Here is a 23428-nt window from a genome sequence, read left to right as displayed (position 1 = left end):
ATTCAACCTACACATCTCATCGTGGCGCCTACGAACAATGGCTAAGGAAACCACCTCTTAAAAGGAAAATGTACAAAATGTCAATAAGAACTAGGAATGAATTTCAAATACTATATAAAGTACTTCCTGCTCAGGAAAGAAGCTCCTTCTCATCACTTGAAAATTTTCCTTTTCCCATAATAACGTATTTTGATTTTTTAATTTAGTTGGAGAATTAAACTGAAAGCAAATCTGTGCATGCAACCTGTTTCAACATAATAGCATGAATACAGAAAACTATTTTCAAGCCATTTTTAGATCACATTGCACTGACAGAAAACTTCTGCAGAGTACCTATTGAATAAAGACCTGCAAAAAGAAGGAAAAAAAAAAAACCAGACACACTTAAGAACTGCATGAAGGGCTGAAACAAAGTTCATTATTTGTCATGACATTTGGACTGCTGAGGGACTCCAGGCATTTGTTCCCCACGCAAGAGTGAATATTGCTCCCAGAGGAGGCTAAAGGACAAATGAAAACCAGAGAGGCTCTTGTGCAACACCACAGGGGTTTAATGGGAAGAGAAGCATAGCAGCCAACTACAGAAAATCAAGGCAATACAAGGGGAAACGCGTGATACAGGTATTATGTATTACTGGTACCAGTGCCCCGCTGAGGACCCAGGGGACAGCTGAGGTGATGGAGGCATACAGGGGATATCGAGGCTCAGCCATGCAGCCAGGTGCACGGTGGCACAGGGTACAGGGCTGCTGGGCACACACAGCCTCCTCCTGTCCCCATGCCAGGGCAGCTGATGCACTCTGCTGGTCCCCGTGGCTCTTGCTCCATGGCCTCATGCTGCCGTCCTTGCTTCAGGGCTGTGTTGCTGGTTCTGGGCACCATCCGGGGGCCTTTAGAAAGCTCCGCAGCTCCCACGGCGGGACCTGCCCCACCTCTGGGCACCAGGGAGGTAATACCCTGTGCCACGGGAGGAGAAGCCAGAGCTGTAGGACCTCCCGCAATTGCCAAAGCTGCTGGACCCATATTGGCCCCCATAGCCCAGGGAGCCCCCATAGCCCGTGTCATCTCCATAACCTAGGGAATGGCCATACCCAAGTGAGCCCCTGTAGCCTCCACAGCCTCCCAGACCAAAGGAGCTCCCATAACCCCGGGAGCCCCCATACCCAAAGGAGCCCCCCAAGCCCAGGGAGCTCCCATAGCCCCCTAGACCAAAGGAGCTCCTGTAGCCCTGGGAGCCCCCGTACCCAGAGGAGCCCCCAACACCAGGGAGCTCCCATAGCCCCCCAGACCAAAGGAGCTCCTGTAGCCCTGGGAGCCCCCATACCCAGAGGAGCCCCCCAAGCCCAGGGAGCCCCCATAGCCTCCAAAACCGAAGGAGCCCCCATAACTCCGTGAGCTCCCATAGCCTAAGGAACCCCCATAGCCCCCCAAGCCAAAGGAGCCCCCATAGCCCTGCGAGCTTTGGGAACTGAAGGAACTCCCCAACCAGGCCGGGCCTGATGATCCCACAAGGCTCTCCTGAGGAAAAGAGCTGAGTATGGGGCCCGGGACCGTCACCACAGCTGGTGGGGGGAAGATCACTGCTCTGGAGTCAGGGCATTGCTGCACACACGGCTCATTGTAGCTCTCAGCAATCGGCTGAGAGCAGGTCACCCCACAGGGTCTGCAGGACTCGCTGTAGCAAGACATCCTTCTTGTGATGGCTGTGAGTCTGCAATGCACAGCAGCAAGGAGTTATAAGGTAAATAACAAATACCAAAGCTGGGTCGGGAGGAGATGAACCACGGTTATTAAGCAATGACACTGTGTTTGAAATATCAGAAGTTAGCAAAGAAACAGATAAATATATACATGCTAACAAATAAAACTCATTCTTGTATCAACTCAACATTTATCCTTTCTTTCATCTCATCATGATCACCTTTGTAAATAATTTGATGTGAAACAGAAGTTCAGTACTGGCTAAATTGGACAGACAGATTTGTCTGTAGCAACTTGGACTGGCAAGGATGCACTCACAAAGTGTAAGAACCAGTGAAAAAGAAACCAACAGGAACAGGAGAAAAGGCTCATTGACTATAAGTATTAATTCAGACTTTATTAGGTATAAGTCACCCCAGGTATTTCTATAGCTTGGAGATCTACTTCCTATCCTAATGCAGTGACTCCTGATGCTGCATCTGGACAAAGACACATTTTCAGAAGGAAACAAAGTCTGTAAAAACACATGCAGGAATCATCTCTGTCACAAAAGCATTGTTAAAGTAAATGCTAACAATATTAGAAAGAATGAGTGAAACCACACTTACCTTGTTCACTGCGGAGACTGAGACAAGAGAAGTGGATAGAAGGACTGTGGGTGATACGAGCTTTTATATGCTTCTTTAAGCCACCCTTCGTGCTTCTGGTCCTAATTTGTTACAAAACAAACATGACAGTGGGAGCTTTAATTTTGCCACCTCAGCACTGTCCCTCCCAAATGTTAGTGTGGGTGTGATACAAATGCTGATGACAATCAGTTATCTGTGATAGTCATTTTAGGGGATTTGGGGAACTTGCAGCTGAAGGGTTGCCATACAGTGATTGACTGAAAGCCAGAGCAAGGGTCATGCGTCACATTAGTTCCATTTTAATGTTCAAGGTAGTACTTACATGGTGTGGAGCCTTTTTTGGTGCCACGTACACAAACCAGGTAAAGGTCATCCAACACGAGCTAGACGTTCACCTCTGAGAGGACACAAGTTCTCCTTGCAGTTGGCTAGGGATCTATAAATGTTGTTATACAGCAGGACAAAAAGCTGAGATGATGCAGGCTCGCTCCTGATGGGATATCACTATTGTTAATAACAGCATGAAAGCAGTAAGCCCTGGCAAAGTTTTTAGCTTGTGCTCTAAGCTTTTCATTTTACCTATAACTACCTCCCCAGGCAGGGAGATCTGTGTCTGATTTACTGCACCTGTCAAACAATATATGGGAATGATACAGTCCCATCATCACTAGAAATATTAACTACAACCCAAGTGGACCTAGCATTGGTCCATTGAAACCTCTCCCAACATCCTTCTCTCAAGGCTTCTGTGACAATTCAGATGACGCTAGGTTAACAGAGGAATGGCTGGGCTAAGTGACACCTCCAAGGAGGCAGAAAAGGCCTTATTGATATAGCCAGAACTGTTGACAGGTCTCTGTCTAAAGCTAATACCAAACATTTCAAAATTTCATTTGAAATCTCTATTTCTAGAAGTTCATTTAGAAATACATTTAAAAACAATCCTAATTTTCTTCCCCTCTCCACCCCTGAAATACTGACCACTTAGGAAAAAGTGGAAAATTAATAAAATGATATTTACAAGGATACATTTTAATGGAATGTCTGTGGCATCATACAGTTATTTGCAAATCTATTGTTTTCTAATTTTACAATATTGCAAAAGATAATCTATAAATTACCTCTAAATCGTAAGCTAGCTGTGCTTTTGAAGTGTCATCAGGATTGGCTGACAATAATGAAAGGCACCTGGAAGATAATGACTTTAAAGTGCTTCACAAATACTCGTTAATACTTAGTGCTTGCAATTTCTGTTATTATCATATTAAATGAAGAAGGACAGGATTTAGAAGCTCCCTTGTTATGAAACAGCATCGTTTAAAAATATGCCAATCAATGTCGCTCCTTTTGATTCCCTAACCAGACTGTGATTTAGAACTTCAACGCTTGCAATCATTTGATTTTTATTCATGATATTAAGTTCTTTATTTTACTAAGTATTAATATGTTTGGGGAGATTATGACATGTCCACGCTACAGATAGTAGCTTCATCTTCCTTTATGAGCCAGTACTTTGCTAATGTGCCTGAAATGTCTATTGCCTTAACTTCGGGGGGAGTGGGGGGAGGAGGGCCCCATTAAAAATTACCTGAATTTTCAGGCTCAACCGGCTATCTGTCCATGTTCTGAAAAACAAGGGGTCTTAAACTGATGTCTTTGACTCTCCAGATCGCTTACTTTCACCTCTAAATGACCCCCTCTCTTATGCATGAAGCTGTACCTAATGACGCAGAGCACTTCATTCACACATCTTTAAATCGATGCTCTTGCACAAGATGTGTGTGCTGATAGTTGCATGTTTGTGTATAATAATGGTACAACACATCAAATATGAATTTTTAGAAGGTGTTTGTAAAGCCTTTTGTCATTCCTAGGAGGATCTGGAACATCTCTGAAGTGTCCCTGCCTCAATGACATTTCAAAGACAGCAGTAAAAATAACAATGGAATCCACCTTATAATTCATGAGTAATTAATGGTATTTGATCTCCAAATACAGATGTTAAAAACCCCATGTTTCTAAATCAGATGTAGATACCTGAAATTCTCCCTCTTTCTATTACCTCTCTCCCTCTTTTTATCCAGCTTGCACTTATTTTCATAGTATTCACTTAAATGGCGCTATTCTTAAAAGACAGATAAATTTAATTGATCCTTACTCACCTACCCTACAAATCAAACTTATTAGCTTAAAACTTAAAGTGGAACTAAATAGCAGACACCCCAATGCTGGTGCTGGGTATTAGATGTCCAAAAGATCTTGTCATTCACCAGACCAATACGCACAAGTTGGTACTGACGTTGTATCACACCAGTTTTTGAAGGTGGGGAGTGGCAGTGCAAAGCAAGCAAAATTAAATCCTTCAATGTGAAGGTTGTTTTGTTACTATGTAGGACCTGAGGCACAAAGGGTGTTTCATATCTGTAAGCAGTTTGAGAAAGGTATAAAAGCTGCTTCTACTCCAGGGCTCTCTATCCACATCTCCTGGCTTATTCTCCTTGGTGAACAGGGTAAGTCCAATTTGGCTCAACTTCTATCCTTCTCAAGTGTTTTTCTGTTGATGCTAAGTTCTACATGACGCTATGGACTGGCAGGTTAGAGAGCAGTGGGTGTCAGAAGGTGTTATCCTTAGAACAAAATGGCAAGTTTTACTATGCCACTTTGAATAACCATTTCCCAGGCATTTAGTTCCAATTCAGGATCTATGTGCATTATAAAAATTAAAAATATCAGAGCAATAATAGTAACTACCACCTTGTGGTAGTATTTGCCCCATAAGGGCAAATATTCCTATTTGGAAGTTGAGTGCTACTGGGGAAGGAATATGAAACTATAGAAATAGCTGGCTATATCTGATACTTCTTTTGTTAACTTGCTGTAAATACATTACCAAACTTTAGTCTCTTTCATCTGGTCTTAATAAATTAGAGTCATCATGCTGCAAGCAAAAGCAGTGATATCGTGTGGGATTCATCATACATGACGCTAGATGTCTGCATCTGTGCATGAAATCTAGGGGATCTTTACAGTAAACAGAGTCTAGAATTTGGTTTATGTGACCAGATGTAGGTATATTTTGCAAGGTAATGAACTCTAGGCTGTCACAATTTCCACTGACTTTAAGCAAGAACAGGCATGTAGAGTCAGGTGAAAATTTCTGCATCCAAAACCTGATTCCTGTTGTGCATTGCAGACTCACAGCCATCACAAGAAGGATGTCTTGCTACAGCGAGTCCTGCAGACCCTGTGGGGTGACCTGCTCTCAGCCGATTGCTGAGAGCTACAATGAGCCGTGTGTGCAGCAATGCCCTGACTCCAGAGCAGTGATCTTCCCCCCACCAGCTGTGGTGACGGTCCCAGGCCCCATACTCAGCTCTTTTCCTCAGGAGAGCCTTGTGGGATCATCAGGCCCGGCCTGGTTGGGGAGTTCCTTCAGTTCCCAAAGCTCGCAGGGCTATGGGGGCTCCTTTGGCTTGGGGGGCTATGGGGGTTCCTTAGGCTATGGGAGCTCACGGAGTTATGGGGGCTCCTTCGGTTTTGGAGGCTATGGGGGCTCCCTGGGCTTGGGGGGCTCCTCTGGGTATGGGGGCTCCCAGGGCTACAGGAGCTCCTTTGGTCTGGGGGGCTATGGGAGCTCCCTGGGCTTGGGGGGCTCCTCTGGGTACGGGGGCTCCCAGGGCTACAGGAGCTCCTTTGGTCTAGGGGGCTATGGGAGCTCCCTGGGCTTGGGGGGCTCCTTTGGGTATGGGGGCTCCCGGGGTTATGGGAGCTCCTTTGGTCTGGGAGGCTGTGGAGGCTACAGGGGCTCACTTGGGTATGGCCATTCCCTAGGTTATGGAGATGACACGGGCTATGGGGGCTCCCTGGGCTATGGGGGCCAATATGGGTCCAGCAGCTTTGGCAATTGCGGGAGGTCCTACAGCTCTGGCTTCTCCTCCCGTGGCACAGGGTATTACCTCCCTGGTGCCCAGAGGTGGGGCAGGTCCCGCCGTGGGAGCTGCGGAGCTTTCTAAAGGCCCCCGGATGGTGCCCAGAACCAGCAACACAGCCCTGAAGCAAGGACGGCAGCATGAGGCCATGGAGCAAGAGCCACGGGGACCAGCAGAGTGCATCAGCTGCCCTGGCATGGGGACAGGAGGAGGCTGTGTGTGCCCAGCAGCCCTGTACCCTGTGCCACCGTGCACCTGGCTGCATGGCTGAGCCTCGATATCCCCTGTATGCCTCCATCACCTCAGCTGTCCCCTGGGTCCTCAGCGGGGCACTGGTACCAGTAATACATAATACCTGTATCACGCGTTTCCCCTTGTATTGCCTTGATTTTCTGTAGTTGGCTGCTATGCTTCTCTTCCCATTAAACCCCTGTGGTGTTGCACAAGAGCCTCTCTGGTTTTCATTTGTCCTTTAGCCTCCTCTGGGAGCAAAATTCCCTGGTGTGCTGAATTAACTTATCAAACAATCTGCCCTGCTTAATCTCTCTTTAAAATGTGGAATGAGCGTTTAATGGGGATCCTTAAGGCATCAACAGCATTGTGTTAATGAATGTTTGTTTAACAATTTAGCAGTCATTATCTTTCCTAAGGTTCAGAACAGGCAGGGTAATTATTATTGCTCTGAGGATTTCTGGTGACACCCCAAAGGCCCCCAAATCGCCTCATAATTTAGCAACCAATTACCACATAATTGCAGTATTCCTGAACTATCAAGCCAACAAAGGAAGAATCATACATATTTTTTTCTTTAACTTGTTGATTTTTAAACGTTCTTCCTGATATTTACTGCCATTTGTTAATGGCACAGTCGTCTTCATAATCTAAAAAGTGAGTCTGAAAATAATACCAGAAAGTGCTGGAATTTTGAGCTCCAAGGAATTGGAATACCAAGCTATGAAATGATATATTGCCTGTAAGACAGCATCAGCTTTCCCACATCTTTTTCCCCAACATTGATTGTTAGCCAGGAATGATTATTCCATATTGTACTTCAGGAAGTGTGACTAAGGGAAAATATACCCTATCAAAAAAGGAGCATTACTCATTGCTTACATTTATTTATGAATACCTTCTTACTAATTGGTATGGTATGATTTAAATGAACATCTGTCTGGTACTGGCAATTTATGCACAGGCAAATTTCTCCCAGAGAAGGCTCCAAAGAGGAAGAGAGAGGAAGAACGTTGCAAGACACATATTATGATGCACCATAAATTTAATGAGTGAGAAGTAGATTTTTTAAAAATGTACAGCATAAGAAAGCAGTAGGGTTGAATATGGATAAAACTAATCATCCATTTCAAGGCAATGCTTTACAGCTGGGCACCCAACTCCTACATGCAACAATAAAAGTTACATTTTTCACCTCATTGACAACAGAGAAAGGCATTAAATCAGAAATGCCAAGCTCCTGCAGTCCCATTAGCTTAGGGAAAAGCTGAGGGTGGTCAGCAAGCATATGGCCATGGTCATGAACTCAGTCCTTTATCCGGATCATTCTTTTAAGCTTCTGGTTGTTCCTTTGTGGTTTTTCCCCAAGGCTTTATCATGGCCCACACCGGTTGTAACGACGGTAGGACCTCCCATAAAGGCCACCTAGACCTGAATATCCAAGGCTCCCGAGTCCCAAGGAGCTGCCAGAGGAGATAGGGACCCCCCCGGCATTGAGAGCATCCCCTACAGCTGCGGATGCTGAGGATCCCACTGTGGTATTTTGTGGGAAGGAGCTGAGGATTGGGCCGGGCAGGGTCACCACCACGGGAGAAGGCTGGATCACGTATGTTGAGTCCTGGCACTGCCTGATGCAGGGCTCGTTGCAGCTATTTGCCAGCGGGGTTGGGCCACAGGTGGTGGGAGGACACAGGTCGTAGCAGGACATGTCTGTGAGATGGAACTAAGTCTGAAACACAGGGAAGGGAGTAAATACAAGAAAGACATTGTAATTATAATCATGTAATTAAGATGATGGAAAGCACAAGAAACTAACTAGAGACTGTGTGGAGAATGGAATAATGTGTTAGTCTTAGGTTGAAAGAAGACTTCAATGAAACCCAACTCCTCTATGCTAGAGGACAGCTCAAGGGGTAGCTCTACCTGCTCCTGAGCTGTCTCTGATAACTCGTTTCCCACAACACTCCTCCAGGATGCATGCAGCCCTGCAATAGGTGGGAAGTGAGGGACAAGGCTTATGATCTCCTGTATGGTATGGCTAGGAGAATCTTCGCCCCACAACAGAGGGAAGAAGAAAAAATTCCTCAGCAGGTAGAAGTGAGGAGCATAACCTGATAATGTGACACTCACTGGTGAAAGGGAGCTGTTATCGTCCCCACAGATGGGTTTGTCTCTTAAACAGCAAAAGAACAAATATTCTGCTTAATCCTTATTTAATCATCCCCTTTTCTTTGTGCGTATTTCCTCTTACATTAGTCTTACAGAGAAAGCACCTTTCTGCCTGTTTCTGAAGGAGAGGGAAATGGAAGTTGACGGTGTCCAAAAACATTTGATAAGCAAAGAGACCAGGTGGAAGCTTTACTATTGATATTTCAGTTTCGGGTTACTGAGGTGCTGCAAAGGAGATCTAGTGCCAAAGTATCCAGAGCATTTTAGAAGGAGATGATTCAAATATTTCTGGTCTCAAAGGGCTTAGGAACAGAGAAGGATTATTTTCATGGTATCCTGGTGCAAGAAGGGATATACTTTCAATATTGCTTAGCACAGTTTTGAAAATTTGAGCTCACTTGTCTATCTACAGAAAAAGCTCCAAGAAAGCCAAAATCTCTGTACAGATTCTCCACATCCATTTCTAGTTGCTGAGCAGTTCACACACAGAGATTTGAACATATTGGAACTGAATGATCCAGTAACACAAATGAAAAATGAGTTTGAAGTCCTGTATCCAGCAATTGCCACCCTTCAAAGAACAGCTACCCTCTTTTAGAAAAGGAGCTACTTGCAGGTCTCCCACACACACTGATAAAGAGCATAAACCTTAGACTGCTATAGACAAGGCAGTGTAAAAATAAAATATGATCAAGGCAACAATTCAGGACATTGAAAGACAGTAAGCAGATTCAGACTTACCCTTTTCACCAAGGAGAATAAGGCAGAAGCGGATGGCAGCAGCTCTCACTGTGCTGGCTTTTATACTGTGTCCTAGAGTGCCTGAGGACCTGAGACATACTTTGTGCATGCAGCTGTGCCAGCCAATTGCTAAAGACTTCTTGTATGCAAAATATTCCCAGCTGATGATTTATTTTTTCCTCACTGTTTGTATTTATTGCCTTGATTTAATTTCCTCTCCATAATGTATGCATTCCACTACAGAGGTTTCTTTTATCTTAAAATCTTATGAGCCCAGTTAATTCCTGGTCAAATCAACTGATTCATCTGAGTTACTAAACGAATTCTTTTGCATCCTAAGGACAATACACGCACTGTATGTCATTTGCCAAGATGAATATATTAGGAGAGACACACGTGAACTCCCCTGTGAAATCCCCCTTTGCTCTTCATGGAGAGCATAAGTTTTTGACACATCTCACTCTGAAAAAGCCAGAAGTTACTATTTCTGACTCTGAATTGGACTCTAGGTTTGCCAAATTCCTCTCAAACAGCCAGACAGCTGTGCAAATTCAGAAAACAAAATTGTTATAGAAAGCACTTAGCAGAGCCGACTGCACTTTACCAGTCTCAAAGGTACTTAGTGGGAAATAGATTATTTGAGGGAACATATTGTTTTACTTTTGTGACTCGGGAGACAGGATGAGAGAGTATCAGCAGTCTGATCTATTCATTTAATATTAAACTACTACACTTCCACGAAGGAATTTGAGACACAGCTCTTCAATTTGGGAACTGAGTGTCGAAGTCCTTAATCTAAGTAGTCTGCAGTTTTAGCTTTCTTCCTAGATCAAACTCCAGGAAAACCATTCAGGTCACATTGAGGATGCATGTGAATTTTAGGCTAGTCAGAGACACTGGCACTCAAAGTCTTGCAGAAGCTTACCTATGGGGTCATTAAAGACGCCAAACAGTTTTACATTTGCCATTAAATTATTCTTTTCCCCTACTGTGTCTTGCACTATTATACAAAATTATACTCCAAATTAATGGTAGCTGCTTACAGAACTTTACAATATTCTTGTTCTTTTTTCTTCTTTTGAAAGCAAATAATGTTGCCTTCATTTTGCATGGTCTTAAAGAACATTGCAATGTGCAACAATTCAATTTCTTTTTCAAAGACGATTTCTAGATTAAAAAGTAATTGCATACAACGCATAAGCAGACTTTAGGGCAGGGATCGGTATTGCAATCTCTCCTCTCCTAATGTTTAAATCACTTAGCTAGAGACATGCAAATTATCTCTGAACCATAAGTATCTCATTAAGATCTCCTGGGAAATAAATGCTGATTGTACACTTTTGAAGAACAAAAGTCTGCAAAGTTCACAACACATTTTCATCAATGGCTCAGACATGCAAATAATGCATTATCAGAAAATGTGAAGGTATGTGACACTATTTGAACATGATCAGCATTTAAAATTTGTGACCAGGATTACTAATGAATTTCACAAACTTCCTCACATTATATGGTGTCACAAACTGGAGTCCTTTCATTTTTTACTTAAAATATAAATAAGTATTTGCACCAAATCACATATTAAAAATCCCATTCCAATCATCGGTCAGTGGATGTCCTTAGGTATGTGATGACCCCCGTCAGTGACACTACTGACTGAAGCTCTCCTGTCCCTTGAGATTTACCAGTCTTTCCCCAATGCTCTTACCAATGCACACAGAGAGACACACTACTGCGGTATCAAAATGTTAAAAACCATATTCCTTTATAGCAATAACTATTGACCATAAAAGAAGCATGTGGTTTTGAAAACAAACTCATCAAAAGGTATAGTGATAAAAAGAATCACAAGTCCTCTTCTGAAGGTGATCATATGTCAAGTTAGCCTGGCTGGCTCAATTTCCTCATCCCAGGAGGTGAAAGCTTTGAGATATTGCTCATTGGAATATTACAAAGAGTAGTGATCCTAAATCTCACAGTCACTTATCAGGGATGAAATTGCACACTCAGGACTTAAATTAAAAGCTCTTGCTGTGACATCAGGTGGTAATCCCATGGGCCAGTGGGACCAAAATGCTAAAGAACAGACAAAATTCCTAACCAAATTGAATTTTGACTCATCCACATTTTGGGAAGGTGGAGTTGGTATAATGGAGCCAGGCATATTTAATGGATGTAAACCAAAAAGATGAAAGAGACACCATGGATTGTGTTTTTCATCAAACGCCAGGATAAGTCCAGGCAATAAACATAAACAGTAAACAAAACAATTTCACTAGTGGGAACACAGCCATATGAAAAAAAAAAAAATTAATGTAGCAACTAGTTAGTAAACGTACAAGAACGTCTCAGATCCTCCAGGCAGCCTGAGAAAGCTATAAAACCTCTTGCTCTTCAGAGCCTTCCTGCCTCTTCCCTTATCCCTGTATGCACAGCAGACGCTACAATTCTGGTTTCAGCTTTACAAAATTTGGTATTGAAATACATTTTCACCGACAGCAGTAGCAAATACTTAGTGCCCTGCAAAACCAGCTTGTGTTATTCATTTTTCTATGGGACCAACTTGTTCCAGCTATTCGGTGATAGATGCAGTTTATCAGTTTAACAGATGCAAGTTTATCAGTTGAGAAAAAGAGCATACAGATGGTTCTTTCATTCAGAGCATGGGTACTCTACCATGCGCTGCTTTTTATGCCGCTGTTTTATTGTCTAGTACTATCTGCTATTGCACACATGCTGCCTGATTACGTAGTCCCCAGTCTAATACAGTATGACATTTCCAAAGCAAACACAATAACAACTTGAGAGGCAGCTCCTGAGCTTGTCTTGCCTAGAAATTTTTTTCCGTAACATAATAATCTAGATCATATTCTGCAGCAGTGAATGAAACGCTTTCTGGTTAACTACAAAACCAACAGAGAAACCTTTTACTTTGGGACAGTGCTATACTTGTTGCTATGATAAGTTTTAACCCAAAGAAAGCAGTTCGGGACAGGAATGAAGGGGGAAAACGATGCTTAAGGATTGCTTTTGCTCTTTGTTTTGAAGAAATGAGCTGCATACTAGACCTTTCTACTACAATTTCTGAATGCTTGAAGGAAAGATTCTGCCTTTGGAAAGAGTCTACATGCACAGGGGTTACCTCTGCAGAGAGGTTTGGTGCAGTTGATTAGAAGAAAGCTTAACATAGAATTGCACAAGGGGATTGCAAGAGTAGGAAAATGTACTTTGTCATGAGAAATGTCACTATCTGTCCACCTGAATATGTTAAAGATACCTTCACTGTAGTGCCTCAGCCATAACTCTTTCCAGCCATATCGATACTGCGGAATTGTAACTTCTCTGCTGTGTTAGATACGCAGGTTGATCTCCATAAGAGAAAGCTATTTTACAACAACTGCAAATGAATGATGACTTATTTGGAATGCATCCTCTTTGATCAAGCAATAGCTTCAGTTGAGATGGCAAAAAATATATTACACATTTAATTCAGACCAACCTTCTGCTGTATTATAATATCAAACTGCTAACTTTCCATTCTCTTCTGTTGTTTATTAAGAAAACCTGTTCCTTAAAATTATTAATTCTTTCATGGAACTGACGTACCTCCTTTAATTTAGCTCCACTAATGACTGTAGTCAATATAACTTTGTCAACATCTTTCCCTGGTTTTAATTACAGTTCCACATCAGTCTGTACAGACACAGACAAAGACTCCAAGCAAGAAATTTCACAGATATCAGGCTGTGAGTCGTATGGGCTGACAGGACAGTGAATCATCCAGAGCCTTCAGGCAGAGCTTTTCAAACTTTCTTTTTTTAGGGATGTATTGGGTCTGGCTGAGATGGAGTTAATTTTCCCCATAGCAGGCCTCATAGTGCTGTGCTTTGTATGAGTAGCTAGAAAGGTGTTGCTAACACACCAGTGTTTTGGCTACTGCTGAGCAGTGCTGGCACAGCATCAAGGCTGTCTCTCCAACATTCCCTCCCCTCACCAGTAGGCTGGGGGTGGACAAGATCTTGAGAGGGGACATAGCTAGGACAGCTGACCCAAATTGACCAAAGGGGTATTCCCTACCATAGGACTTGTGCTCAGCAATACAAGGTAAAAGAAAGGAGGAGGAAGGGGGGGCATTTGTTATTTATGATGTTTGTCTTCTGGAGCAACCGCTACGTGTACTGAAGCCCTGCTTACCCGGAAGTGGCTGGACATCACCTGCTGATGGGAAGTAGAGAATAAAATTTTTGTTTTCCTTTTGCTTCCACGCATGGTCTTTGGTTTTGCTTTTATTAAACTGCCTTTATCTTGACCCACGAGTTTGGTCTGGGTTTTTTTTCATCTCATTTTCTCCCTTCATCTGTCCTGCTGAGGAGGAGCGTGACAGAGTGGCTTGGTGGCACCTGGCATCCAGCCGAGGTCAACCCACCGCAAGGGACCAAAGCTCCCAGTCTCTAAACATTACCTGTATTACAACACAGATAATCAAGCTGGAACAAAGCAACGCTTGATAAAGTTCACATCTACTAGGCACAACAGGTAGGAGTCAGTTTATAAAGACACGATGAGAAAGGGTTAGAACTTAAAATCTCTTTCTCCCAGATGTGCTTTCCAGGCCAGTAAATTTTAAAGGCCAATTCCTTTGCAAAAACACCACAAAGCCTTCTCTTCCTCCCCTCTAAGACTTACCAGGGCTTGATCTCAGCTGCCAAGCGGTGCTGCACCCATCAGAAAGGTCTAGGCTGCACTCAGAGAGCTGCACCAGCTTGCTGCCTCTGTCCCACCACCTCTGCCCTGAGGAAGCTCAGCTGTGCTCAGGAAAAGCATAATCTCTCCCTTCTTTTAAAGGGGTCTTCCTAGGTACCGCAGATAGGGTAAGGCAAGCCACAATCTTCTTCCAGGTTGCCCAGGTCATAGCACATATTTGTGCAGCAAGCTGAGAACAGATGAGTGGAGGTAGCACTTCAGAAAAAGGTTTATCCCTATAATTTCTAGTGTTCCTCATGCCCCTGTAGCTTTTCCTGCTGTGTTTCTCTTCTCTTTTCTACATAGATACTCGTGTATTACATCTACAAGGACAAGGAGAAACAGTATTCCTGTCAGTGACCTTTTCCTTGAAATTAGGCTATCCACTGCTCGCTGAAGAGGAGCTAATCCCCCTTCTCAAATCAGCTTATTGCCCCATTCTCATCCCTCTTCAAAGACATCCATCTCAAAATAAACATTTTCTCACAACAGAGCTATATTAAAACAGTTAAAGGGCCTTTTTCCATCTCCATGGTACAGTAGGTAAAGGGTCTTTAAAGCATAAACAGAAGCAGCTCTGTTACTTTAAGATTTCCTGCTTATGCAGCAACAGGAGCTGCACCCATTACAGGTGAGCATCATCTCTTTCTAGCCTTTGATAAATTCTCTCAGGCTGGATGTACCATGTATAGACAAAAAGAAAAAAAACTTTTTCCACAACTGAAATCTGACTTGTTCTCCTTTGGCAATGAAGTTATTTGCACAGTGTTTCCTGGAACTAATGACTTGCAAAGGGACCTGTTTCACCACAGACAAGCTGGAAAAGGGGCTGGGAGAAGAAAGAAGTACAGGCAGACTCAGAGTATGATGCAGCACAAATTTAATGAGGCTGAGGAATGGAAGGAAGCAATGTAAAGTGTAAGGAATACGTTTCCATGGTCCACTAAGGACAGTACCCACTCATCCCTCTCACAATAACACATTCACCAAAATGAGATCTTCCTTCTTCATTGTTTAAGTGGACTGCACTGAGTCATGCAGAACGATTTCTAACAACGTATTTTACCTAGTCGTTGTCAAATACACAAAAGCATTAAAGAACGAGACATTTGATCAGAAATATAAAGTAAAGCATAACAAAAGTAAGACAAGCAAAGACCTGATTTTAGGAGATGCCAAGCTCCCACAGCCCCATTAACTTCAGGTTGTGGGTGTCTAACATTGCATCTGAAAACCATGGCCATGAGCTCAGTCCTGCGTCGGGTCGTGCTTCAGCGTTCCTGGTCATGTCTTCCTGCTTGCTCCTCACGCTTTAGCACGGCCCATAGAAGCCACTGCGGTAGGTGTTGTAGCGACGATAGGGCCGGCTGTAGCCACTGCCCAGGCCTGAATAGCCAAAGCTCCCAAATCCCAAGGAGCTGCCAGAAGAGATGGGGACCCCTCCAGCACTGAGTGCGCTCCCGACAGCTGCAGATGCTGAGGATCCCACAGCGGTGTTCTGGGGGAAGGAGCTGAGGATGGGTCCGGGCAGGGTCACCACCACGGGAGAAGGCTGGATCACCACTGTTGAGTCCTGGCACTGCCTGACACAAGGCTCGTTGCAGCTATTCGCCAGCGGGGTTGGGCCGCAGGGAGTGGGTGGACACAGGTCGTAGCAAGACATGTCTGTGTGGTGGAGGTAAATCTGAAACACAAAAAGAGAAAGAAATGCAATACAAGAATTTAAATGAAACTATTTGTACAGCTGAAATTCTCTGCTGAGGGGAGGATATAACAAACTAACAAGAGATTCCATGGGGAGCAAGATGACATTTTTCACCAGATCCAGAGGAAGTACTTTGAAAACAGGGTTGAGCTTGCATTTTCTTTAAGGAGACTGCTAGGGAAGGTAGCACTGGTGCATCTCAGTCAGGAACTTATCCTGAAGCCTCTGTGGTTAGTCAACTCACCCAAGAACCAGGGTATATGCTGGTTTTGAAAGCCTCTTCGTTCACATTGCAGAGTGCCCTAACCACACGGTCATAAACCTACCTTAGGAAAAGGCACTTCCAACACTTCCCCTTGCAGCTGAGACTGCACACAGGAAAAGTATTAGGGCTCTGTGTGTCCTAGAGAAGTGGAGGTTGACTCTGCAGCCTTCAGATGAAGGTGCTCTGCTGGAATGAGTAAGACTCAGCTTGTTATTCCTGATCCAAGGCTTACCTCTTTGCTAAAGAGTCAATGATGACAAACATCCTACCTAATGCTAATACAGCAAATAACCTTTCCCATTTTGTTCCTACCGCTTCTTCTTATGCATGTTCCACAATGGAGGTCCCTTCTCCCAGTTTTAGAAAGTGGAAAATAGAGGCTTAAGCATTTAAAATCTGTTCAATAAGAAATAGAAAGACAGGCAGCTGAATTCAGGAACACATATATTTTAGTGTATTGCTATTAATATTATCAGCAGATCTCAGAAGCTACAGTGCAAACCTCTCCATAGTTGTTTGGAAGATGGAGAAGCAACTGGTCAAAGGTCACTCCTTGCCACTACTCTGAACAGACCCAAGAATTCACTACAGGTATTTTGTGTTCAGCTGCAGGACCTGAAAACTTGTTTGGATCCCCAAGTTGAATAAATAGACCTAGCTGGCTAACTTGTGGCTAAATGCCCCGTTCAATGATTTTTATAACTGACCACCAACAGAAAACTTCCTCTTTCATATGAGAACCCCTTCATCCCTCAGAGAAAAAAGCTGAATGTACTACAACATTAGTGAGGAAAAGTTACAAAATCATCAAGGCAACAGTTCAACATATAAAGAGAGAATAAATGGGTTCAAACTTACCTTATTCACCAAGGCAAAGAAGGCAAGAGAAATGGATGGAAGAACCTTGAGTTGCTCAGGTTTTTATACTGAGTCCCAAGTTGCCCAACAACTTGGGACATTCTTTGTGCATCAAGTTATTTATTAGCCACTACTGATTACATGTTTTTTTGCCTCAGTATTTGTGTTTATTACTGCTTCACTTCCTTATCTTGTGGCATGTATATCTGACCACAAGTTTCTTTCATCTTAAAATATTCCAGGCCAAGTTAATTTCTGGGAACACTAGAATGATTAATTCAGAAGAATTTATTCTGCCTTCAAAATCCTTTTGGATCTGCCTTGTGTCATTAAAGGAGATTAAGCATCATTTACATAACGCAGTCCCTTGTACCCTCCTCCGCAAGGTAAATACTGTTGGAAATCATGAAGAATTTCAGCTTGTGGAAGTCAACCCATAAGCACTTGTAGTTTGGGGATTCAAGCTGCTTTTAGGGAAAAGAGAAGAGGGACTAATTTTTTCAGAAAATGGCCAAGAATACACACAATTTTCACCCAACTCCATCCCCAAAATGAGAGAAGCAGCACAAATACTGTTAAAAGGGAAGGACACTGAAGAACCCTGTGAGAGTTGGGAGGAATTGAAAAGTGTTATGGCTGTGTACAAAGGCTGAGATATAACTAGAAAAGCACCTAGGATACCGCTTCTTTGACACAGGAGAAGAAACAAAACAAAACAAAGAGTATTAGAAGTCCCATCTAACGAGATAATGTCAAATGATAGCACGTCTGTGGAAGAGTCAGAAGCACAAATCTTATTAATACGGGATCTTTCCTGGCTGTCTCTAATTCTGGGCCTGATCTCTTTTGAATTCTTTATCTAAAGAATGCACAAATCCACTTTTATTCTTATCTCAGACCTCAAAACACCAGCAACTGTTTTTAGGTTAACTTCTACATGCATAAATATGTTGCATTGCTCAGTGACATTCCTTCTCAAGGAAGAGCTTTGCAAAACTCGGCTGTAGAGGCAGAAGTCACCACCTACAAGAATGAATTTTTCTGTCACTTTACAGCCATCTTTGGATTACACAATGAAATTGAGCCTCTTCTATCGGGGGGGCTTGCAGGATTGATAATAAAGGGGTAAAATACACAAGCAATCCTAGACACAGAGATTAGTACTGAGGTTTTTGCTCTCCTAGCACTTTTAACTACTGAGACATGTAAATCATCTCTAAATTAGGAGTGTCTTTGTGAAGATCCTCTGGGAACAGAAACTTGTTTAGCTTGATCATAGGTTCCTGAGAACTTCAAAGTTTATCAGAAGCTTTTATTAAAGTGCTAGGCATGCAAAGTATCATATTATGTGCAAATTTAAGATATGAGACCCATATTTGAATTCTCATATCATTTCTGTAATAATATATTATTAAGATTTGGGAGTGCAGGTCAGTCATTGGGTTCTAAAATTTGTATTTTAGCCAGTTCCTGGCTGCAGAAATTACAGCTATTTTATTTTTAATTAAAAAATAGCTCAAGGTTTGGTTTAAGCCATCTCATATTTCAAAGAGATTCTCAAATAAGTTGCCCTAGCCTTTTTTTAGCTTTACCAACCCTGTCCACTTCTCAGTACTTCTCCATATTCTAAGGGATTAGCAGGCTTTTTCAAAAATAGTTTCCTCTATAACAGCTGGTATCTAGCAGCTACGTGAGGAATTAATTTGCATAACAGTACCCATGGAATATTTTCATCAATTTTTGCTATTCTTCCTTCATCCAAGCTCTGCTTGGAAAACATAAAATACTTTTAAAATCAGACTATGAGTTTAAAAAAAGGATCTCCAATGTTTTCAGAGATAACCACAGCCTTCCTTGAAAATAATTACAATAATTATTGTTCTGACTCCAGCCACTTTATTGTACAGTCAGAATGACTTAAAGGCCTGATCTTTGAGATGAATTAAAGTGAGTGAATAAGAAGTTCACAGCTTTCTTTGTATAATAAAGGACAGACCTATATATTCAGATTATAATTAAAACTCCTTGCATAATGTGAGAACATCCTCCTGAGACACCTGTGAGTGACTATATGTCTGAAAAAAAAAAAAAAATTCTTAATCAAAATGGAAGTGGAAGCTTACTACAGTAATCCCCACGTCATGGCTCCGGACATAAAAGTGACCCCAAAATCTGTGCATGGAGAAACAGACACAGAAAAAATGGAAGTTTCCCTGGCAAGGAGAGTCATCTGCAATAAATTTTGAATTGTAATTAATTAGCTCCTTATAAAGAAATGAATACCTCAGAGGCTTTGAACAGTTGAACAAATCTGTAAAAGTTGTTGCAACTCAGAGCCCTCCTGTGCCATTCCCTTCTCACATCATTCACAACAGCTCTGATAGTTCTTGCTTTTATCTCAGACTTCGTTCTTAGCTAATTGTACTAATATAGATGCTTATTGACAGCATTAGCAACAGCCTGCCTATCCTACACAGCTGTTTGAAATTCACACAATAATCTAGGGCACCTGGTTCCAGGCCACTGAGAGTGAACCCTGCTAATGCCCTCACAGTATTAGCAATTTCTGGCTTATTGCTTAAAACAGAAGATGTATCTGTAGCTTAAGGTTGTTTAGTTCAGTCAGACTGGATGTCTCTGTACAGCATTGCTGTTTCTATTGCAACCCACCACTCATTATTTGCTGTAATTTGTTGTTTGGCCCAGGCAGCTGAATAGTACATGCTGTATGTGTAACCTGAGTTGCCTTTTGGTGCAGGCAGAACCTGTGACTTGAGCTTCACAACTTCAGTTTCTGCTGCTCAAATAGCTCCCCTGAAGGCAAAGGTGTTCAAATATAGGTAGATATGTAGTCCTCAAAGTTCATACTTTAACACAGCTATTTTCATTGTTAATGTTATTCAAATACTGTTATGAAAAACTTTTAAATGACTAAAGTTTGAGGTTTGGGGTTGCATCTTACTGTGGTCTAATAAGCTTAAACAATTTATGTTATGATTTCCCTTTTTGTCAAAAAATTAACGTAACTAACTACTGCGTACAGATCTGTGGAGTATTTCTGCAAAGAGCCAGGTGTAGTGTGGTCGTTATGCTGGAATTCAACAGCGAACAGCAGAAGAAAACAACAACAAAAATTAGTTTACGCTGGAGGGAAGAAATTATTTGCTCACCAGAACCTTTGCAAAACACCACACCCAAAGTGGGCGGGCTTTAGTTATTTTTCAAATATGTTTGAATAATTTTTCAAATGCAGATTTAAATTATATTTCAAATTGTAAAAGTGCAATTAGTATTTCTCTACCCATGGCCCTGTGTGTCAGATCCACCTTCCTTGCAGAACAATGTCTTGGTGCTACCAGGACTGATGAACGTGTACTTGTAATCCATCACCTCAGAGCAAGGGATTGCCTGTAATCATTGGTATAAACACTTTTCACAAGGCATAAACCCTTTTCACAAGGCATCCTTTCTGCCAAGGGCTACGTGAGGTATCACTCACCTGCATTTTGCTGCAATTACATGCCAGGTCCCTGATTTTACATTTGCTTCCATTAGTCACTCAGGAAGGAAAAGATCACAGCCTACTTGTTTGGGGCTGGAGACCCAGGACTAACACACATTCATTTAAAGTCTTTCCATCCCAGTAAGAAGAGGAGGGTTTTCATACTCAAAATAAACTTTGAAATTACAGACTTTTGCATGGGGTGAAAATTTAGCCTGTCATTTAACTCCACAGATGCCTGCAATCAGTGAGTGCACATAAGTACCTCTGCCAAACCAACTATTTCAGCACCAGCCCATGATGATCCACACAGAGGCACCAGGAGCTTGGCTCACAACATGAGTTACAAATCTACATTTAAGTAGCCTTAGATAGCTTGGTATTAATTACAAAAAATACTCAATATAATTTGCAGGGGGAGCAGGTCTCCTCTTAGAGCATTCCCCCCAAACTCCCTATGGTCTTTTCTCTTTGGGGTCCCACTTTGCTCAGACCATGGCCATCAGAAACACTTTCTGATGAAGAAGAGGGATTTGATAATAAGCAGTTTAAGTGCACGGTCTTACCCTCGTGATGAAAGCCAGAGCCGGGGAAGGAAATGTACCAAACCTACAGTATTTGTAGACAAAGTATCTATGCTGTATATAGTATCTGTCTTGCTACAATGTATCTAATTTATATCCACAAAAAGCCTCTACTTTGTTGCAAAGTATCTACCTTGTATATACAATGTTCCCAAAGTTTCCTGGCTGTAAAAATGATTTCTTGTCATAGAGGTCATCAGCCAAATCCTTATTTCTAGTCAACAAGAAAAAGTAGTTTTCAACTAATAAAACAGAGGAACAGTAAGAATTTTGACAAAAAGTGAGCTGCTAAAAGTTTTTCTAACAAACACCAGGAGACTTGGATTGTGATACAGCATAACTTTAATGAGAGCAAAAAGCAAAATGAAAAAGTACAAAGTATAAGTATATATTTCTAGGACTCAGTAAGACAACAGCTAATACGTCATTTCATCCTGGGTTTCTTTTCTCAGTGCTGCTGTGAACTGAGACAATAAAGTCCCATTTACAGCAATAAAAAAAAAAAAAAAAGTTTCATCAGAAGTGTGAAGTATTCAAAGAATAAGACAAGCAAAGGCCTGATTTTAGGAGATGACAAGCTCCCACAGCTCCATTAACTTCAGGGGGAGTTGTGGGTATCTAACATCACTTCTGAAAACCATGGCCACGAACTCAGTCCTGCGTCGGGTCGTGCTTCAGCATTCCTGGGCATTTCTTCCTGCTTGTTCCTTATGCTTTAGCATGGCTCACTAAAGCCACTGCGGTAGGTGTTGTAGCGACGGTACGGCTGGCTGTAGCCACTGCCCAGGCCTGGATAGCCAAAGCTCCCAAATCCCAAGGAGTTGCCAGAGGAGATGGGCACTCCCTCAGAGCTGAGGGTGCTGCCCACGGCTGCAGAGGTGGTGGATCCCACAGCGGTGTTCTGGGGGAAGGAGCTGAGGATGGGTCCGGGCAGGGTCACCACCACAGGAGAGGGCTGAATCACATACGTCGAATCCTGGCACTGCCTGACGCAAGGCTCATTGCAGCTATTTGCCAGTGGGGTTGGGCCGCAGGGGGTGGGTGGACACAGATCATAAGAAGACATGTCTGTAGGACAGAGGGAAGCCTGAAATACAGGGAAGAAAGCACAGGCATTATAAAAGCTGTATTAAGTTTATAAAAGTTGCGTAAGAGGATAACATATGTGAAAGTACCTAGAGACGGTGGTCAGAGAGGTAATCACTTATTAGACCAAAATCCACAGTAGGCAGTGTGAAAATAGCACAGAGGCTTCTCTTATTTTTATAAGGCTGCTGGAGGATGTCTGCTCTGCAGCTGGCCTCTGAACTGTGGTGCCAGTCATCGTAAAGTTTGCCCTAACCCTTACCACCAAAGGCATTTCCCATTCTTTGGTAGTTTCCCTTTGCACTGTCTCTCTGGAAAAGGTGCAATTGTGGCTGTACCAGAAGATGGAGAACAGCAGCTGGAGCTCTCATCAGGCATGGGAAGTGGCCCTGAGCTGAACATTGACACTTAACTGGGTTTAGTGCCTTAATGCTAGAACTTAGTCACTAATAGCCCAGCCAGCAGCATTTGCAGAACTATAGAAAAGTGTTTGAGAAGCATCCTTTGCTCCCAAACCTTGTATGACCAGAACGGGCAAACTTGGAGTGCAAAGGAGGATTATTTTCCTGATCAGAGGTTTCTGCCTTGCTTTAAATTCAATGTATTTGAGTCTGCTGGGATCCCTGCTCTTCTGCCTGTGGAAAACAGGACTTGGGGATAGATCCTGGAACTCAGTGCAATTTTTTTTTTTTTTTTTGCTAGTCCCAGTTTCTTAAGATGAGACTGTATTTTCAACCAGGTTCATTGGCTAGCTACTCCCTTAATGTTGATCTCTAAAACGGAGCATGAAGCTGCTTGTTTTGAGAGACAATATTGCCAGTATCCTCTAAGTCCTGTCTCATTACGCCCTGCTTCACAAGTAAATAAAGCCTTTCTTTTTGATAGAAGTAAACCTTTCTAATTTTCCTTTCCAAAAGGAAAAAAGCCTGCAATATTTATAAAGAGCTAAGAATAACACACACACATACACACACAAAAAGCAAAACAAAACAAAACGAAAAAACCAAACAAAAAAAGCAGTCATCAAAGTAACAGTTTAGCATTTAAAAAGACGCTGGGTAGATTCAGACTTACCTGTTCACCTGGGCGAATAAGGCAAGAGAAGTGGATGGAAGAGTCTTGGGTTGTATAGGCTTTTATACCATGTTCCAGACTGCCTGCAGACCAGAGACATATATTATGCATGAAATTATTTAATAGTCCATACGTTTGCATGCAAAATCCACCAAACTGATCAACCTTTCTTTTTTTCCCCCTTTCAAAATCTCTTTTAGTATTTTTTCCC

At 42.5% G+C, this 23428-nt stretch overlaps 5 protein-coding genes across 5 annotated transcripts; 1 reads left to right on the top strand and 4 right to left on the bottom strand.

Moving 5' to 3' along the window:
• Positions 1-892: 892 nt before the first annotated feature.
• Positions 893-1689, bottom strand: LOC104014595 (uncharacterized). Its single transcript, XM_087772398.1, has 2 exons — positions 1314-1689; positions 893-1260 (listed from the first exon to the last, which is right to left on the bottom strand). The coding sequence occupies exons 1-2, from the start codon at positions 1687-1689 to the stop codon at positions 893-895; spliced, it is 744 nt and encodes a 247-aa protein (XP_087628524.1).
• Positions 1690-5545: 3856 nt separating this feature from the next.
• LOC104008529 (uncharacterized) lies at positions 5546-6343 on the top strand. The gene is made up of 2 exons (XM_087772404.1): positions 5546-6144; positions 6226-6343. The coding sequence occupies exons 1-2, from the start codon at positions 5546-5548 to the stop codon at positions 6341-6343; spliced, it is 717 nt and encodes a 238-aa protein (XP_087628530.1).
• A 1363-nt stretch (positions 6344-7706) lies between these two features.
• LOC104014596 (feather keratin B-4) lies at positions 7707-9439 on the bottom strand. The gene is made up of 2 exons (XM_009467258.2): positions 9401-9439; positions 7707-8219 (listed from the first exon to the last, which is right to left on the bottom strand). Exon 2 carries the CDS (start codon positions 8196-8198, stop codon positions 7866-7868), a length of 333 nt encoding a protein of 110 aa, XP_009465533.1. The 5' UTR covers positions 8199-8219; positions 9401-9439; the 3' UTR covers positions 7707-7865.
• A 5609-nt stretch (positions 9440-15048) lies between these two features.
• On the bottom strand, positions 15049-19354 carry LOC104014597 (feather keratin 1). The gene is made up of 2 exons (XM_009467259.2): positions 19255-19354; positions 15049-15827 (listed from the first exon to the last, which is right to left on the bottom strand). The coding sequence occupies exon 2, from the start codon at positions 15804-15806 to the stop codon at positions 15456-15458; it is 351 nt and encodes a 116-aa protein (XP_009465534.2). The 5' UTR covers positions 15807-15827; positions 19255-19354; the 3' UTR covers positions 15049-15455.
• Positions 19355-21772: 2418 nt separating this feature from the next.
• On the bottom strand, positions 21773-23297 carry LOC104014598 (feather beta keratin). Its single transcript, XM_009467260.2, has 2 exons — positions 23218-23297; positions 21773-22144 (listed from the first exon to the last, which is right to left on the bottom strand). Exon 2 carries the CDS (start codon positions 22121-22123, stop codon positions 21773-21775), a length of 351 nt encoding a protein of 116 aa, XP_009465535.2. The 5' UTR covers positions 22124-22144; positions 23218-23297.
• Between the last annotated feature and the right edge of the window lie 131 nt (positions 23298-23428).

The sequence above is a fragment of the Nipponia nippon genome, unplaced genomic scaffold (genome assembly GCF_047370975.1).
Source record: "Nipponia nippon isolate SJK-2023a ecotype South Korea unplaced genomic scaffold, ASM4737097v1 scaffold_36, whole genome shotgun sequence".
NCBI classification, from domain to species: Eukaryota; Metazoa; Chordata; class Aves; order Pelecaniformes; family Threskiornithidae; genus Nipponia; species Nipponia nippon.
Note: the sequence above shows the minus strand (reverse complement) of the source record. Positions and strands in the feature narration are given on the sequence as shown.

What these genes read in the sequence shown, in the direction of transcription:
- LOC104014595 (XM_087772398.1), bottom strand. Translation starts at nt 1,689, where the DNA reads ATGTCTTGCTACAGCGAGTCCTGCAGACCCTGTGGGGTGACCTGCTCT. An exon ending in CTCCTCTGGGTATGGGGGCT is followed by an intron (nt 1,261 to 1,313) that starts CCCAGGGCTACA and finishes AGCTCCCTGGTG; the next exon opens with TTGGGGGCTCCTCTGGGTAC.
- LOC104008529 (XM_087772404.1), top strand. Translation starts at nt 5,546, where the DNA reads ATGTCTTGCTACAGCGAGTCCTGCAGACCCTGTGGGGTGACCTGCTCT. An exon ending in GGCTACAGGGGCTCACTTGG is followed by an intron (nt 6,145 to 6,225) that starts GTATGGCCATTC and finishes TGGGTCCAGCAG; the next exon opens with CTTTGGCAATTGCGGGAGGT.
- LOC104014596 (XM_009467258.2), bottom strand. Translation starts at nt 8,198, where the DNA reads ATGTCCTGCTACGACCTGTGTCCTCCCACCACCTGTGGCCCAACCCCG.
- LOC104014597 (XM_009467259.2), bottom strand. Translation starts at nt 15,806, where the DNA reads ATGTCTTGCTACGACCTGTGTCCACCCACTCCCTGCGGCCCAACCCCG.
- LOC104014598 (XM_009467260.2), bottom strand. Translation starts at nt 22,123, where the DNA reads ATGTCTTCTTATGATCTGTGTCCACCCACCCCCTGCGGCCCAACCCCA.